The 15,959-nt window shown below is 52.1% G+C and overlaps 1 protein-coding gene across 2 annotated transcripts; it reads right to left on the bottom strand.

Moving 5' to 3' along the window:
* Window positions 1-4,525: 4,525 nt before the first annotated feature.
* Window positions 4,526-14,079, bottom strand: TNFAIP1 (TNF alpha induced protein 1). Of its 2 annotated transcripts, XM_032967628.2 has the most exons (7): window positions 13,199-14,079; window positions 9,736-9,905; window positions 8,930-9,019; window positions 8,100-8,152; window positions 7,552-7,747; window positions 6,820-7,046; window positions 4,526-4,908 (listed from the first exon to the last, which is right to left on the bottom strand). In XM_032967628.2, exons 1-6 carry the CDS (start codon window positions 13,662-13,664, stop codon window positions 6,822-6,824), a joined length of 1,200 nt encoding a protein of 399 aa, XP_032823519.2. In that variant the 5' UTR covers window positions 13,665-14,079; the 3' UTR covers window positions 4,526-4,908; window positions 6,820-6,821. The 2 variants fall into 2 exon arrangements, with proteins under 2 accessions (XP_032823519.2, XP_032823518.2); XM_032967627.2 differs by having other exon boundaries at window positions 4,526-7,046.
* Window positions 14,080-15,959: the final 1,880 nt, after the last annotated feature.

Here is a 15,959-nt window from a genome sequence, read left to right as displayed (position 1 = left end):
GCTGCTGTCGAACAGCGCCGCGAGAAAACCCAAACGCGGCACTGATGACGATTTACACCACCGCCACCATCACCACCGCACATGCAGTGCCCTGCAACAAGAGCTAGATTTTAAATTTAAAAAACCCCCATATATTTAATATCTACACTCCCAATCACCTCTCAACTCCAGGTCAGATACTTCGTTCGTCGGTACCACCTGAGCTGGCGTAACTGTAACGGTTACGATATCATCACGTTGCCAAAGAACAGGGAAAATATGCGATCACCAGTTTAGTTTTTTTTAAACGAGTGGGCCATCAAGTAAATTCACCCTTACTGGTCGTGCACATGCATCGGTACTGCCCAACTGAAGATGTTTCCCACCTCGGGCGGTACCACCGTCCGCCCGGGCCCATGGACTACGAACGGGAATGTTCAACTCACGTTCGCTGGGCAATACAAACGTGGAAAGGGCGAGCGCTCTTCAAGTGACAAGCAGCGTTAGTTAAAACAAAAAGCGCGGACGCCAACATTCGTCAAACATTTAACATTCCAAACAAACAAACCAACAAAAACAGCGCCCCGGGCATTGCGTCCACACACAGCCAACGAGCTACGGGGGTTGTAAGAGGAATCTGAAACAAGTTGAACACCAAAAAAAATATGCCCCACTGATCCGAGTTTTTTTTTTATTTTTGGCCCAATTACTTTCGAAGCGCGCATTGCACAAAGAACCACGTGACCCGAGTTCGGATTTTTCCTGGCCACAGCTAAGGGGTCGTCCATAAATGACGTCACGCGATTTTGGACGAATTTTTTACCCCCCCCCTTCGTCACACGGCGTCACAAAAAGTCAGACCCCCCTCAAATATGACGTCACAAAGCTCTGCCCCTCCCCCACAAAAAATAAACCATGCTTCAAATCGCTTTAAACTATTGTCATTGTAGTGCGTATTTAATGTGGCGCTGCACTCTGATGTTGTAGGAGTGTTGTTATAACAATTAGTGTTGTTATAACAATTCTATATTTAAAGTTGCGCATTTTGATGTGACGTCACATTTCTCAACCCCCCCCCCCCTCGTCACACATCGTCACAAATGTCTGACCCCCCCCCCCCCAGGTGCGTGACGTCATTTATGGACGGCCCCTAAACATCAAATTCACCACGACCGCCGTGCCACCGGGAGGCCCCTCACACACAGCAGATGGAAAATGGCTGGGAGTTCATTTTATATTAATTTCCTAACAGGTATATTAACTTAGTCCCACTGCGAACAGCTGTGGAGGGATGCACGACGAGATAACTGCGTCGCTGATTGTGGACGTGCAATGCGCACGTTCGCAAAGATGACACGTACAATGCTGACACGTGCAGAATATTCACGCGAGGAGCAGGCGACGGCAGTCCAACGCATTGGGTCTTCAACCTTAAACTGCAGTCTGCACCATTTTGGTTCTCAATTATTAAAAAATGTATACTGTTAATAACTACCTAGAGTTTGATGAAATAAAGTAGTTGTACGTACGTGCCCGTTCTTAATTTGCGTTTTCGATTATTTACCTTCTAAAAAAATCTGGCCATGTCTCACACCCCCCCCAGAAAGGGCATCTCGCTCCACAGGGTAAGAACAAGAACCACTGCTCTGAAGCTTTTTGTAAGCGAGCTGGTCGTTGGCTATGAGTAAGGAGCCTTGTGACTGTCTTGTCCATCAATACATACGGGCAATGGGTTCATATCTCTAAAACAGCACAAACTCATTTAAACTAAAGTGGGACCAGATCATTTGCCGTTTTACAGATGTGTGAACGCGTTCACAGTAATTCCAATAAACATGCAACCTCCAGTGCTAATTCCAATTTATGTATGCAACTCATGTAACTCACGATGCTTATAAAAACGCTTGTTAAAACATCAACGGGTACACTCCAGCATACCAATTTTAATGAGCGCGCACACACACAGATTCCTTTGCGAGTGCGCTCCGCGCTCAATGTCAATTTATGGGAATGCCTGTGTCTGCCAGTAATCAACCGCAGTCTTATTTGTCAATTTTTTTTGCCGCTCAAGGCGTCTCTGGATGCCCTCCAAAGCACGGCACGTGATAACGCACGGCTACTGCCGCGATTGTGACCTCACGTGGAGCCTGGGTCCAGTCCAGGGGCTTTTAATCTCATTCCAGAGCCGTTCAGAGTTGAGCTCCAACAACTATTTACACTTCTCCCCTCCCCATGATGTTATTACGGGGTGGGGGGGGGGGGGTACGGGAAAAGATTCCATGAGAAATTAAGCCCCAGTCGAGTCCAACCACATGTCCACCCTCTGGGCAGTGATTCGTCACCTTTAGTGCAGCCTTGCACCCATTTTTGTTCTCATTCGTTCACAATAAAGTGTACAATGTGAATACATACATTGGGTTTGACGAAACAAATTAGTTGTACTTACGTGCCCGTGCTTAATTGTGTTTTCGATGATTTGCCTTCGAACAAAAATACGGCCACGTCTCGCACTCCCAGAAAGGGCCTCTCGCACCCCCAGGCAGTGTTCGCACACCAGGTTAAGAGCCCACGGACCCTTGGCCCAACGCAGCCCTCTTTGGCAACGTTTGCACGATTAAAGGAGGCAAAGTTTCCCCCTTTATTCCAACTATCAATGGGGCACGCTGCTCAACCATTGGTAGAACAGTGGCTGGGAATTCCACATTCTCATTATTGAGGCTGCTCAGCATCGTACGAAGGCAACCGCCGCCATTGAACTCCCTCCAAATGAGTAAGCTGTAAAAATGTTTTATTTTATTTGAACCAATACCATCTGGGTGCTGCAAACCCATTGCCCGTATGTAAAGGCAAGTAATTTAATTTCGACCGCACGACTCCCGTGCCTCTTCTTCGCTTGACGAGACACGCGGCAATTTCCACCGACTGCACAAGAAAGCCCACAAATAAAACACAAGTAAAAAAATAGGGAAATAACGTAATTACCGGCATGCATTCCGGTGAAGGGACGTCGCATACATCTGCATGTTTTTTTAAATTTATGTTTATTTCTCAGTAATGTACACACTTAGCAAAAAGATTCCTGCACAATAAAATCCAAGACAGTTATTTCGTAAAATTGTCACCTGTACTCTTTACACGCTGCGGTGGAGAAAAAGCGAGCACCACCACACGTTAAAAAAACCACCACGAGACACTGGCAATATACGACCCAGGGCAGGCTTGGCATGGCACACGCACAACGACCCCCCCGCCCCCCCCACCGGCATGCCGGTCTTTCCACCTGCAAAATGAGCTCACTCGGTCGCTCATATTTCCATCGGCTGGAACCCACTCTAGCTGCAAACACTGGACTCGCCAACTTCGCGTACGCAAGGGCTTCTCGCCCAGCCACGTTAAGGCGATCTCAAACAGAACACTCAATTGAGATTCGCTCAAAAAAACACTAAATTGAGATTCGCTCAAAAAAAACCCACGAAATTGAGATTCGCTCAAAAAATCTTGGAGAGCCTGGCAACGTGGTTCAGCGCCACCCCCCCCCCCCCACCCCAGCTTCGGAGACACTTTAGAGGGAATGTCCCCGGAGCAGCAGCGGAGCAGAAGTGTCATACGGAGCAGAAGTATCATACGATCTGCAAACTGTCGCAGGGGCACACGCAGAGATTTTCTTTACGCGCACGTTACGAAAAAACACACAACGGTCTCCATCCTCCCCACTCCGCTCCCTTTGGACTGGGGCAGCGAGCTTGCATTGTATCGCTGCGACACATCCTCATGACCCCCGATTATTCTGTTTGTTTCCAAACAATTCAAAATGACCAGCTCGCTACTTCTCCTCGAATTCTGTCCACCAATGTCTCCGAGCGTCACAACACGCACACACGCGCACACACAAGGCCATGGTTCCTCTCCAGTAAAGCCCACAGGGAATGAATGAATGAATGCCCTTGACCGACGACGCCATTAACGGTCGTGTGTTTCAGTTACACACCTGGGTTTGGGGCAGGCTTAAGGCGATTGTTTGGGCAAGGCTCGTGATGGGGTAAAGACCTGCGGTCGTGCACTCCCAAGTACATCACGGTATCTCAAGTCACCCGAATGAGAATTCTAAACAAGCAGATAACGGCTGCCTCGGGGCACAATATACGCAGAGGACCATTGTTTTTGGCGTCGCAGTTTTCAGCAAAAGCCGAAAAAAATCACAAAACAAATGGTTGACCAACGCACGTTTTGAAATGGCACAGCGCTTCAAGAATCCTTTCGCGATGCAAGGTGTGCATTCTGGGCGTCTTACTGCACGTGTTACACGTGGTCAAGTGGCAACGAGAACGTCTTTTACTCCGCGTGGAATCCATCCTGGCTTTGAAGCCAAGCATTGCGAAAACAGGCTAAATTCCACCCATCGTGAAAGCTGGACTTAACGCGGGGGTGGGCGGGTAACAGGTGAATTGTACAAAACAAACTTAAAAAAAACAAACAAACATGCACCTTAAACGCAAAGCTAAACATTGGCAATGTCGTAAAAAAATATTAGCCACACACACACACAGACACTCTGCACTTGTTTATTAATTCGCCGTCTTATAAGATTTTCCAAGTACTCTTAAATTTTTATCTCGCCAAGCCTACTTTAGCCTTGCTTTATTTAGTGTAAGCATAAAAAATAAGAATCATCTCGCAGCCCACTTTAAAACACTACAGTATGTTAAATATCGCGCTTAAAAACCAGCAGTGCTGGGAGAGCTACTTCCAGGGCCAGGGATGACATTTGCCAACCGGTAGTGTCGTTTAAGGCTGCCCCCAACGCCGCCAGCTTCAAATTCTCAAAAACAGGTGGGACCGTCGCAAGTCAGTCCAACTATGTGTGGGGCATTCTTCAACAAATGGGGGAGGGGGGGGGGTTCCTTCTTATGCGTAAAGTGAGCACACGACCTGCAAAAAGACCGGGGGGGGGGGTGGACATGACTTTTATGCACGACGGTGATTTATTTTGGTTCAACAAAAAGGCGGGGAGAGTTTCCCACAACCCCCCACCCCCCCCCCCTCCCGTTTCTCTCCGCCACAAACATCGGCCGCCGCCGACACTGCCTCCCTGCCAATGTACAAATCTGATCCACAGGGTGAAAACCGTCGCGCTTGCTGGTCCACCCGCAAATCGGCCCACGCCGATTCGTCATCTCAAAATAGGTGATAACAGGACGCTAACTAACAAAAAAAAAATCTCAAGACTGGAAACTACGATATTGCATACACGCAGGACGGAGGAACTTCTAAGGTGTGAGTGGTGTTATCTTGGGGAGGAGGGAAGAAGCGGCAAGGACGATAGCAGTAGGGGAGCACCACGATGGGTCGTGGTGGTTGCTTCCGACTCGACAACCGTTCGTCTTTCCCAAAGACTTTTTCCCTGCATGACGGGAAGCTTGCCAAGCTGACTCTAGGACGTCCCTGCACTATGACGTTCCGGTTACAACACCCACATGTTTGGCCACTGGCAACAAAACCTCCTGTTTGCATTGTTGGGCAGGTAAAAAAAGTGATCAGGAAAAATACAGCGTTTTCAATTTAAAAATTGGATTACATTTTTCAATGGACTTTCAAAATGTATTTTTGTCGTGTGCATTATGAGATAAACGCAACAAATTGGTAGAAAAAAAGGATATCTCCGCAAGGAAGATTAACTCCCGTGACCGTGACGGCTACTGGCATCCATGTGGCTACCCGCATGCACGAGGGGCTTCGAGCACTGAAACTCCTTACCTTGGATTATCAGAACGGAGTCCCTGCAATTGCCCGTGGGTCGACCTTCCCATACAAACCGTGCTGTGCCAACGCAAGCCATCGCGCTCAACGACTCCGGTGGCAACGAGTGCTCCCTCTACCTCCACAGCCGCCCCCCCCGCGGCGACCCCCAAACCCCGCCTCGCTTCGTCACCCCTCGCATCGCTGGCCCGCCTCACGTGCTGGTCTCATGACACCGCTTGGGAGCCAAAGGCACAGCCAGGGCCAGAAACCTGACGGGCGCTTTCCAGTTGTTATTTTTTGTTTTTTACACATTTTCTTTGAAATAACGATGTTAGGTCTTTGGGTGCGAACACCAGATGTGTATTACATAACACCACGACCAACCCCCCCTCCTGCTGGCGGTGTTGTTTTGGACCACAAACCGTCAACGAAGTCAGTTTCCCGGTTCATCTTACAACCAGCGTCTGCCGCCTTGCTGCGCACCTCCGATCAGCACCGTTTTGGCTACGTACGTTGGCGAAATAAGTTCAACGTACCGTACACGCACGTACTGATCCCCTGGCCCGCGACGTAGCTCGTAGTGACGTAACGTGTGAACCGGAAGGCGCCCTTATGACCGGAGGAAATGGCTTATGTGCCCACAGGCCAAGGGGTTGGCAACCGGCGGATCCGGAGCCGGACTCACCGCTTCGTGACGTGATTTATTAAGGACTACCGCCTCTCATATTTACATGGATTGTGCAGCTCTTGAAATGTAGTTTTTTTTTACCGAATTAAAAAATGGCTCTTGTTGTTATTTTGGTTACCGACGCCTGTCATAGACCAACCCCGCCCCTCCTTTTCCCCCGCAACCCCCGATCCTACCTCGTACGTATGCGCGTATGTTGAACTTCTTTCGCGCCGTACGCAGCCAACCGTGCTAATCGGAGGTGCGGGGGGAAGGACGACAACAACGACAACACACCGTCTCATGCGCAGTGCCGTTCACCTCCTGACATCCCCCCCGCCCCCGCCCCGACCGCTGCACCCACCCTGACCGACGCCTTTGGCCACAGCTGGAGAGAGTGGGGGTGGGGGGGGGGGGGTGTGTGAGGCAGGCACCGCTACTGATGCTGGTGCGAGCGGTCGTCGAGCCGCTTGACGTGGATGCGCCGCACGCGGTCGATGCGGTCGCGGTCGTCGTCCTCGTCGGGAGGCCCGTGGGAGCGTCCCGCCGCGCCCCCCGTCGCCTCCAGCAGCGCCTTGTCGGGGCCCCCCAGGCCGTCGCGCGGCTCGTACAGCAGGATGTTCAGCGTCTCCTCGTAGATGCGCGCCTCCGGGAACTCCACCTGCGGCGCACGCACGGAGCGGAACGCGGCGGCGACAGCGGCCGGTTAAGGCGTCGCTGCGGCAGCGACGGGTGCGGACCAGAGCTGGGCTATCCGATAATTAATCGAATGCCTCGACCGATCTATCGCTTGAGGCCATTCAACTAATTGGCTGGCTCACATTTCAGGTTGGGGAAAAGAAAGTGTCACCTCTGCGCCGGCGTGGGCCGCTGGACGCAATGCGACAGGGACGCGGCCTGGCGACAGCCATCGGCACCCGCCGGCCGCGTCGCGCTGGACGCGGCTGACGGGCGTTTCCTGCCTTCGCGAGCCTGGGTGTGTGGGCTGACACCATTTTTTAAGGGGCGCCCAAGCATTGGACAACAAAAGGAGTCGATTAACATTTGTAATCGACTCACTTAATTGACCCATTGTCCAAGGGGTGTAGTTTTGTGATCGTGTTGGGCTCAGTGTGACACCACGAGGACCGGCTTCGAATGCCCAGAACCGCCGTGGAATGCCGCACCTTGGTCTGCTTCTTCTCCGTGGCGTAGACGATGGAGGTGCAGCACACCTCGGCAATCTTGCGGCCCTGCCCGTAGAACGACCAGCAGCAGATCTCGTCTCCGATGACGTCCTTGATGAAGAGCACGCGCCCGTTGAAGCGCAGCGACAGCTTGTCAAACAGCTCGATGTTCTTGAGCATGTTGTCGTCGGAGTTGCTGCGGAAAACACGGCCAACGGTCGATAAAGAGGTGGGCCACAGGGCGAGGGGCGGGGCGGAGATGGCGGCTGCTTGTGGTGCATTCGCACGCAACCTCCTCCCCCCCCGCTATCAACAAGGAAGAAAAAAAATGACGCGTCGATTCGCTAACGCTTTTCAACAGTGGCTTCCGTCGTCGGATGCATTTAATTTGCAGCAACAACAGCGTGGTGTGCACGCGACACACGCAGTGCCGCTCCGCATAGCGTGTTCCACGTGATGGTGTGCTGTGCACATTGGCACGCACAGAGTGGGAGAGACGGTAGACGGAGCGCAACGAAAGTGAGGGGGTCCGAAACCAAAAGGCTCACCTGGTATAGGAGTACTTATTGTTGCTACGATTGTACAGCAACTTCACCACCGGCTGTGGGGGGGAAAATGGATATTCAGGATTATGCTGCGAAATATTAATGCAGAGTATGATCCCTTCCAAACGTTGCTTGAATGATATTACAATTCCTCCCGTGAAGCTCTTGACATACGTAATTTCATGCACGCACGCTTGCACTCACGGTATTAAACCTATGTACCGGAGAATCCATTGTCGGACCCGGATTTCTCGCACAAGGTTAAAAGATTCCCAATTTCCCAATGAGTTGGCAGTCTCGGCAAAACTAAATAGAAACACTATGCTGAAGTGGTGTTTGCATGTGCTTGCTGTATCCATATATCAGGTTTTAAAGGTTGCAGCAAAGACCAATCATCCACAGCCTCACAGCACCATGTGTGGGTCAGGCAAGACATGACAACACAATAGACATGGAAGAGAAGCCTCGTGAAAATCCTCTCCCCCGCCCGAGCGGTTAGAGCACGTGGATTGCAAGTGGAAGGTTGCGGAGGTCAAATCCTGGTTGGAGAGTCGACTCGGTCCTCCACAATTCTGAGATAGATAAAAAAAAAACACTTAATTTGAATTCAAGAGCAGTTATCCCCGCTAGAAGAATGTGGACTTGTCACCAGTGGCTCCGGAGTAAGAACAGAAGATGAGCATCGTTCATTAGAGCAGGAAACCACACGCTTACAAAATGTGCAACCCCGTTCCCGGTAGCACCGAGCACGGAAGAGTATCTCCCCGCAGCACAAGTGACAGGAGTGAATGTGATTGAAACTCTAAAGTGAGAATGCGTGCGTAAAGGGTCACCTTGTTGGAGGTGGTGATGAGCTTCTGCTCCTCCTTGAGGGAGGTGATGACGGGGACACGGCAAATGGGGTCCACGGCATCACGCTTCTGCTGCTCACCGCCAAGAGATAACACGAGACGCAAGTGAGCTAGGTGGTCTCCAGTCTTCGCCGTCACCTCACCGGCTCACGGTCACCTTCCCATACGTGTAAGTTCTTTCACACCGTACATAGCCAACCGTGGGCATTTAAGTCAACCTTAAATATGTAGATACCCACACGGCTTTCTCATGGTCCACACGGCTTAGTATTAGGGTGCGCTAACTATGCTGGGAATATTGGGGGAACAGCAGAGTTGGTAGCTCTCGGCTCCATATCTGTCTTGATATCCGACATCCAGTCTCTACAAGCCTCTGTGGCTTTGGTGCTTAGCAAGAATGTAATGATTCACTCCTCACCGTGCTCTCAGTAGGGACAATTCAGGGTTACTCCCACTTATTGCAACACATCTGCCCAGCATGGAGGAGTAGGCCAACATTACCCTTTTAGAAGGGATCTGAAGAACTCCCTCTAGTGAGGGCCTTTTCCATAACAATGGCACGACCGCAGGGCTGAAGCTTTGCCATATATATTGGAGTGGGCTATCTATAAACGGATCACGGTGCATACGAAGTGGAGTTTTAGGTTTGCCTTCGGGCACAATCACCCCTCGAAGAACACAGGTCCGTCCAAGTCTACGCGCGTCACGGACCGTGCGGTCGCCCCTCCCGGCGAGACGCACCCGCGCGCAGTCCGCGTGTTTCCCAGGCGCTCAGAGAGACGCGATACCTGCAGGGCGGCGTGGCACTGCTGGCCCAGACCCTGCACCAGGTAGTATTTGGCCTCTGTGAGCAGCTCCTCGATCTCGGTGCGAGACTCCGGCAGGGGCACGGCGCCGTCGCGCAGGAAGTTGAGGATCATGCCAAAGTGCTTTCCGCAGCGGTCGATCAGAATCCAGCCTGCTCGCCGGCATCGTGGTGAGTGTGGGAGAGAGGCGCGGTGCGCTCGCGTGAACACAGGGGTACCCGACAAAGGCGGCTCGTTGCGTGAAGCGGCACGTGGCTGACGGGCAATCTTGGCGGTGCGCAGAAGGAACACGAGTCTGGATGTGGTGGCAATTTTTATTTTCTTTCAAAGCGGTACCTTGGGATGCTCCGGAATGTAAGGCGCATTCCAAACCGTGTGCCCAGTGTCAATAAAATTGGACGATTCTGGTCGCACACCTCCCAGACTATAAGAATCACCCCCAACTTTTGGGAAAAAAAACAAGGGCAAATGGTGCATGTCATAAAGCGGAAAATACGGTATAGGTGTAGCCCATCATGGCTAAGAAGGCAATTGTCACAATTGCCACGATCAAACGCACATCCGAATAAACCGCCAAACTAAAAGCACCATCGCATTACAACAGCGAAACATCTAAACAAGTAATAACTACCCTGTGTTAATCCACTGCTAGATGAGGGCCTCCTTACAGCATGCGGTTGTGGGGGTTATTTGACCCATACGTCACGACTTGGGTCACTGTGGGTTGGTGAAGGCAGGGAACATAGACCTGACGGCATAGCACAGTACAACGAAGGATGCTACTGCATTGTAGCCTGCTGCCCACAAAGCACCCTCGCATCAGCCTATATAACGTCCGTTGTAAGCGTGTGGTCACCCATCAATGCACTAGCCAGACTGAAATCCTGCTTAACGTTCCGAGATCTGACAAGATCGGACCCATTTGGAATTACTGGATCATCGGCTCCCGCAGATTACGATGCTCTAAATTACAAAGGGAGCAAAATTAACTAAAGACCGCTTTGTGCGCCGCTTGTGACGGGAAACCCTTGGGTTACGCCATCTCCACGTGACGTGCCTGTAATCCGGTGTCAAGAGAAATCGAACGGAGGTGGCTAGGAGTTGTGGTACAGGGTGTGCAACACCCCCACCGCCCGCCCCGCTTTGAGTTTGGGTCAATGTGCAGGCACAACATTTTATTTTGACGTTGATCGCACCAACCTTGCCATCGCCGCAGTCCGCCTGTAGCTATATTTACCTGTGACAGAACGATTGTTGAGACTCAACTGCTGCTGCTCTCTCTCCAAATTAAAAAATCAGCTTGGGGATTTTGGCCAAGACGGCTTCGGGTGGCAATTTGAGCAAATGACTGGGTTTTTGGTCGGATGACGTTGTTGGCAATCGTAGCTCTTCTGCCACGTGCATCCATTCAGAGCCGGCTCTCTTTTTGTTGTTGATGCGATTGTGGAGGCGGCTCATCAAACACAATGCTGCCGACACCACCACATCTCGTAGGGTGCACACTGGACGGCTAGGGCCTCGAAATATCTGCTCCCAAAGTAACTCAATTCATGAGGTTTGACACTGATAATTCACTGTGTAAGAAAAAAATATTTGTTTGTTCCTGGGCAGCAAGTGTTTTTTCTAATTGCTTATGCCTCAAAAGTACAGAAAATGGCTATTATTCCCCACAAACTTTGCTTTTGTGACCAGGATATTGATATCTTGAAATTTACCCATTTTCAATGAGAAAATGTGTGCGCGTTTGTGTCTTTCCTTCACGTAAAGTCCTGGCCACAAAAGCAAAGTTTGTGGGGAATAATAAGCCATTTTCTACACTTTTGAGGCATAAGGAATTAGAAAATAACACTTGCTACCCAGGAACAAAAATCGTGTTACATAGTGTATAATGTGACTAAAGGTCCCCTTCCCCGCCAGTGTCAGTGATAGTCAAGGCGACAATTACTGCGTAGGGGGGGGGGGGCACGGAGCTGGCACTGCCGAGATTCTGGGTTCGACTGCAGGTGGCAGCCACCCATGGTTAGACTTTAGGTGTGGTGAGAAGATAAACGAACTCTCCAGGTCACCAGGAGAGCTCGTAAATGTTTAATTTAAAAACTAAACTAAACTCCAGCTCTCAAAACTCTAAAAAGAGTGACACTCGTTGCACGGTGTACAAAGGGCAAGCACCTGACATGGATTGAATCGCCTGGAGGCTCTGAAATGGACACAACAGGTGGCTTTGAACCACCACATCTCTTCCAAAGCAGTGCTCTTGACAAAACCGCAATGCCTCACAACATGGCAAAACAACACGGCTGAAACGCGTTTATAGATAACCCACCGAAACAAGACGGGAGAAATTCGAGAGAGAGAACAAAACCTTTTACACGAATCCCACCACTCGGTAACAACGATCACGCTTCTCCATTTTTTGTGTAAAGATAACACGGGAGCTCGTCGCTTATAACGACAAAGACGAAAATCGCCCGTCGAGAACGTTAACATAGCCATCAACCCCTTATCAGTGCCCTACCTTATCACAGACCAATTCAGACCTTATTGGGTCACCCCGTGCCCCTTATAAATCTCAACGTTCATCCTACAAAGTTCCCATCACAAGGGAGAAACGCAAACACATTGAAACGGCTGTACGGCCGTTTGGACCTGAAAATCTAAATTTCTTTGTACAAGAATACGGAGTTAAACTGTTCGGGTTGACAGCGATGTCGTTATAACGAAGCGGGGATTCGTTATACATCAATGGGGTAATCTACATACGGATCACCAAGCACACGAAGCCATCACCAGAGCGGCACCCGTGCGTGGGGCCCTCCATCACCACCACCACACCAACCACCACCACACCAACCACCTCCACCACACCAACCACCACCACACCAACCACCACCACACCAACCACCACCACACCAACCACCACCACCACACCAACCACCACCACCACACCAACCATCACCACCACACCAACCACCACCACACCAACCACCACCACCACACCAACTACCACCACCACACCAACCACCACCACCACACCAACTACCACCACCACACCAACCACCACCACCACACCAACCACCACCACCACACCAATCACCACCACCACCACACCAACCACCACCACACCAACTACCACCACCACACCAACCATCACCACCACACCAACCACCACCACACCAACCACCACCACACCAACCACCACCACACCAACTACCACCACCACCACACCAACCACCACCACACCAACCACCACCACCACGCCAACCACCACCACGCCAACCACCACCAACCACCACCACCACCAACCACCACCACGCCAACCACCACCACACCAACCACCACCACGCCAACCACCACCACGCCAACCACCACCACGCCAACCACCACCACCAACCACCACCTACCATACCACCCACCACACCAACCACCACACCCGACCGCCGCTCACCTTCGCTGTCCGTCAGCACCTCCATGCGCCCGCTGAACATGGCCTTGAGCATGGTGTCCTGCTTGGTGAGGGTCTGCATGGTGGTGTAGAAGAGCGCTCCGCCCACGTTGAGCTTCACGTACTTGCTGCTGGGGCTCACGCCCTTGAACGACACCGCCCGGCCGGTGGGGCCCTGCGCGGTGCCCGCGGCCATCGGCGGCAGCGGCGGCACCGACACAGACAAAGGCCCGGCCGGAGCGTGGCCGGGGCCCTGCGCGGACATCGCCACCGCCTGCTGCACGGGGGGCAAGTGGTGGGCCAGGGCCCCCCCGGGGGGCAGCGACACCGGCGCGAGCGCGGGACCACCCGGGCCGCCCGAGGCCACCACGACCGCCGCAGCCGCAGCAGTCGACGCCGGAGGAGACGAGGACGACGCCGCCGCCGACGCCGCCGCCGCCGCCGCGGCCACGGCCGGGTCCCCTGACATGGGGCTCGGTGAGCACGAGGCCGACGGGGCCGCCTTGACGCTGCGCAGGAAGATCACGAGTCTGTACGCCTCGGCCACCGCGGGGACAGACGGACAAGGCGGCCGAGATGCCCGTGAACAGCGCAATTGTTAGGCGACCATGGCTCGCGAGGAGTTCGCTGTGGGGGGTGGTGGTGGTGGTTGTTGTTGGGCAGGAAGCGAGCGGCTCGGCCTTTGAGCGGAGACACCGGACGGAGCGAGGAGAGGGGAGGCCTGGGAGCGGTGTGGGGAGTGGTGGTGGGGGTGGGGGGTGCCCGGAAGAGGAGTGTGTGGCCTCAAGGTGCACGTAGCCTGGCACAAGCGTCGGGGTGACGTCACCGCCACTTAGTGGCGAATGGCGGTGGTTGTTGTTGTGGGTGCGATCGCGCCCCCATCTTGCTCAGGGAGAGCGAACAGGCCGCTGCTGCTTGCTGATGCCGCTGCTGCTTGCTGATGCCGCTGCTGCTTGCTGATGCCGCTGCTGCTTGCTGATGCCGCTGCTGCTTGCTGATGCCGCTGCTGCTTGCTGATGCCGCTGTATTTTTGTAATGTTAATAATCGTGTTAAATTTTATACGTATTTTATCAATCTTAGGTAACGTAACCCCCCCCTCCCCCTTATAACATCTATGGGAAAGTAGGCTTCATACAGCGCGCGCGATTCGACTTACGCACTTTTTCAGGAACGCGCGTATTGCGAGGGAAGCGATGTAATTTAGAGATTGGAAAATGTAATTTAAAAAGAACAAACGAGAATGAAATCGGAAAAAGCCAATTAATACGTAACGTTAAAACGAATCATTGTACATCGATTCAACGACGTTTGGGGTACACGTTCAGGGGCCGTCCATAAATGACGTCACGCGATTTTGGACGATTTTTGACCCCCCCCCCTTCGTCACACGGCGTCACAAAAAGTCAGACCCCCCCTCAAATATGACGTCACAAAGCTCTGCCCCCCCCCCGCCCCCAAATATATAAAACATGCTTCAAATCGCTTTAAACTATTGCCATTGTACCGCGTGTTTAATGTGGCGCTGCACTCTGATGTTGTAGGAGAAAACATTGATTAAAAAGTCTATTTAATTAAGTAGAACGTGTTGTCTATATGTATTTAAAGTTGCGCATTTTGATGTGACGTCACATTTCTTAAACACCGCCCCCCCTCGTCACACATCGTCACAAATGTCTGACCCCCCCCCCCCAGGTGCGTGACGTCATTTATGGACGGCCCCTTAGGTAACCTTTCCATCAATGTCCCTTATAATTTAGAGCACAACCGCTGCAGGTACTAAATACTCTAGATTTTATTTTTATCGGTCTGGAATCTCGTCGTCATTGTGCCATCGTGTTGTCTGAAGCATTTGAGACTGGATCTTGCTCAGGGGCGGAGCCAGGATTTTGACTTTGTGGGGGGCTGACTTCAATATTGTGAGATATCCAGTGTTTAGGTTTTACAATGGGCGCCACAAATGTATAAAACACATTTTATTGGATTTGAACGCGGAGTTTATTAATAGGTCGGAGCCGCTGACGTGGCTAATAAGTTCCATAAGTTCGAAAGGCTGCCGTTCAAGCAGCCTGCAGGGCAGCACAAGGTGGCAGCCTGCAGGGCAGCACGAGGTGGCAGCCTGCAGGGCAGCACAAGGTGGCAGCCTGCAGGGCAGCACAAGGTGGCAGCACGAGGTGACAGCACAAGGTGGCAGCCTGCAGGGCAGCACACAAGGTGGCAGCCTGCAGGGCAGCACGAGGTGGCAGCCTGCAGGCAGCACGAGGTGGCAGCCTGCAGGGCAGCACGAGGTGGCAGCCTGCAGGGCAACACGAGGTGACAGCACAAGGTGGCAGCCTGCAGGGCAGCACGAGGTGGCAGCACGAGGTGGCAGCACAAGGTGGCAGCCTGCAGGGCAGCACAAGGTGGCAGCCAGCATTTTACAGCAGCCGGATATCCGGTTATCCCGATTACCGACTTTCCCAAAATTTCAGGGGGTGCTGAGCCCCCCCCCCCCCGTGGCTCCGCCCCCGATCATGCTGTAATGGTGCGAAGGCTAAAATGCCAAAAATGTCAGATCTTGCAATCAACTGGATTTGCAACTCCTTATCTGACCGATTTCAAATTGCCACCATCAATAATACATCTTCTCACAGGACCCACGTGACTAAGAGAGTTGTACTGTTTGTTTTAACGTTCTGATATGCCCCTACTGGACATCTGTGAAAAGAGCTTCATAGCTCATCGGGTTTCTCCAGGATTAAATACATTTTCTGATTCTGTTTTCTC

This window comes from Petromyzon marinus, chromosome 38 (genome assembly GCF_048934315.1).
Source record: "Petromyzon marinus isolate PM22_M1 ecotype Great Lakes invasive population chromosome 38, UKy_Petmar_22M1.pri1.0, whole genome shotgun sequence".
NCBI lineage: Eukaryota > Metazoa > Chordata > Hyperoartia > Petromyzontiformes > Petromyzontidae > Petromyzon > Petromyzon marinus.
Note: the sequence above shows the minus strand (reverse complement) of the source record. Positions and strands in the feature narration are given on the sequence as shown.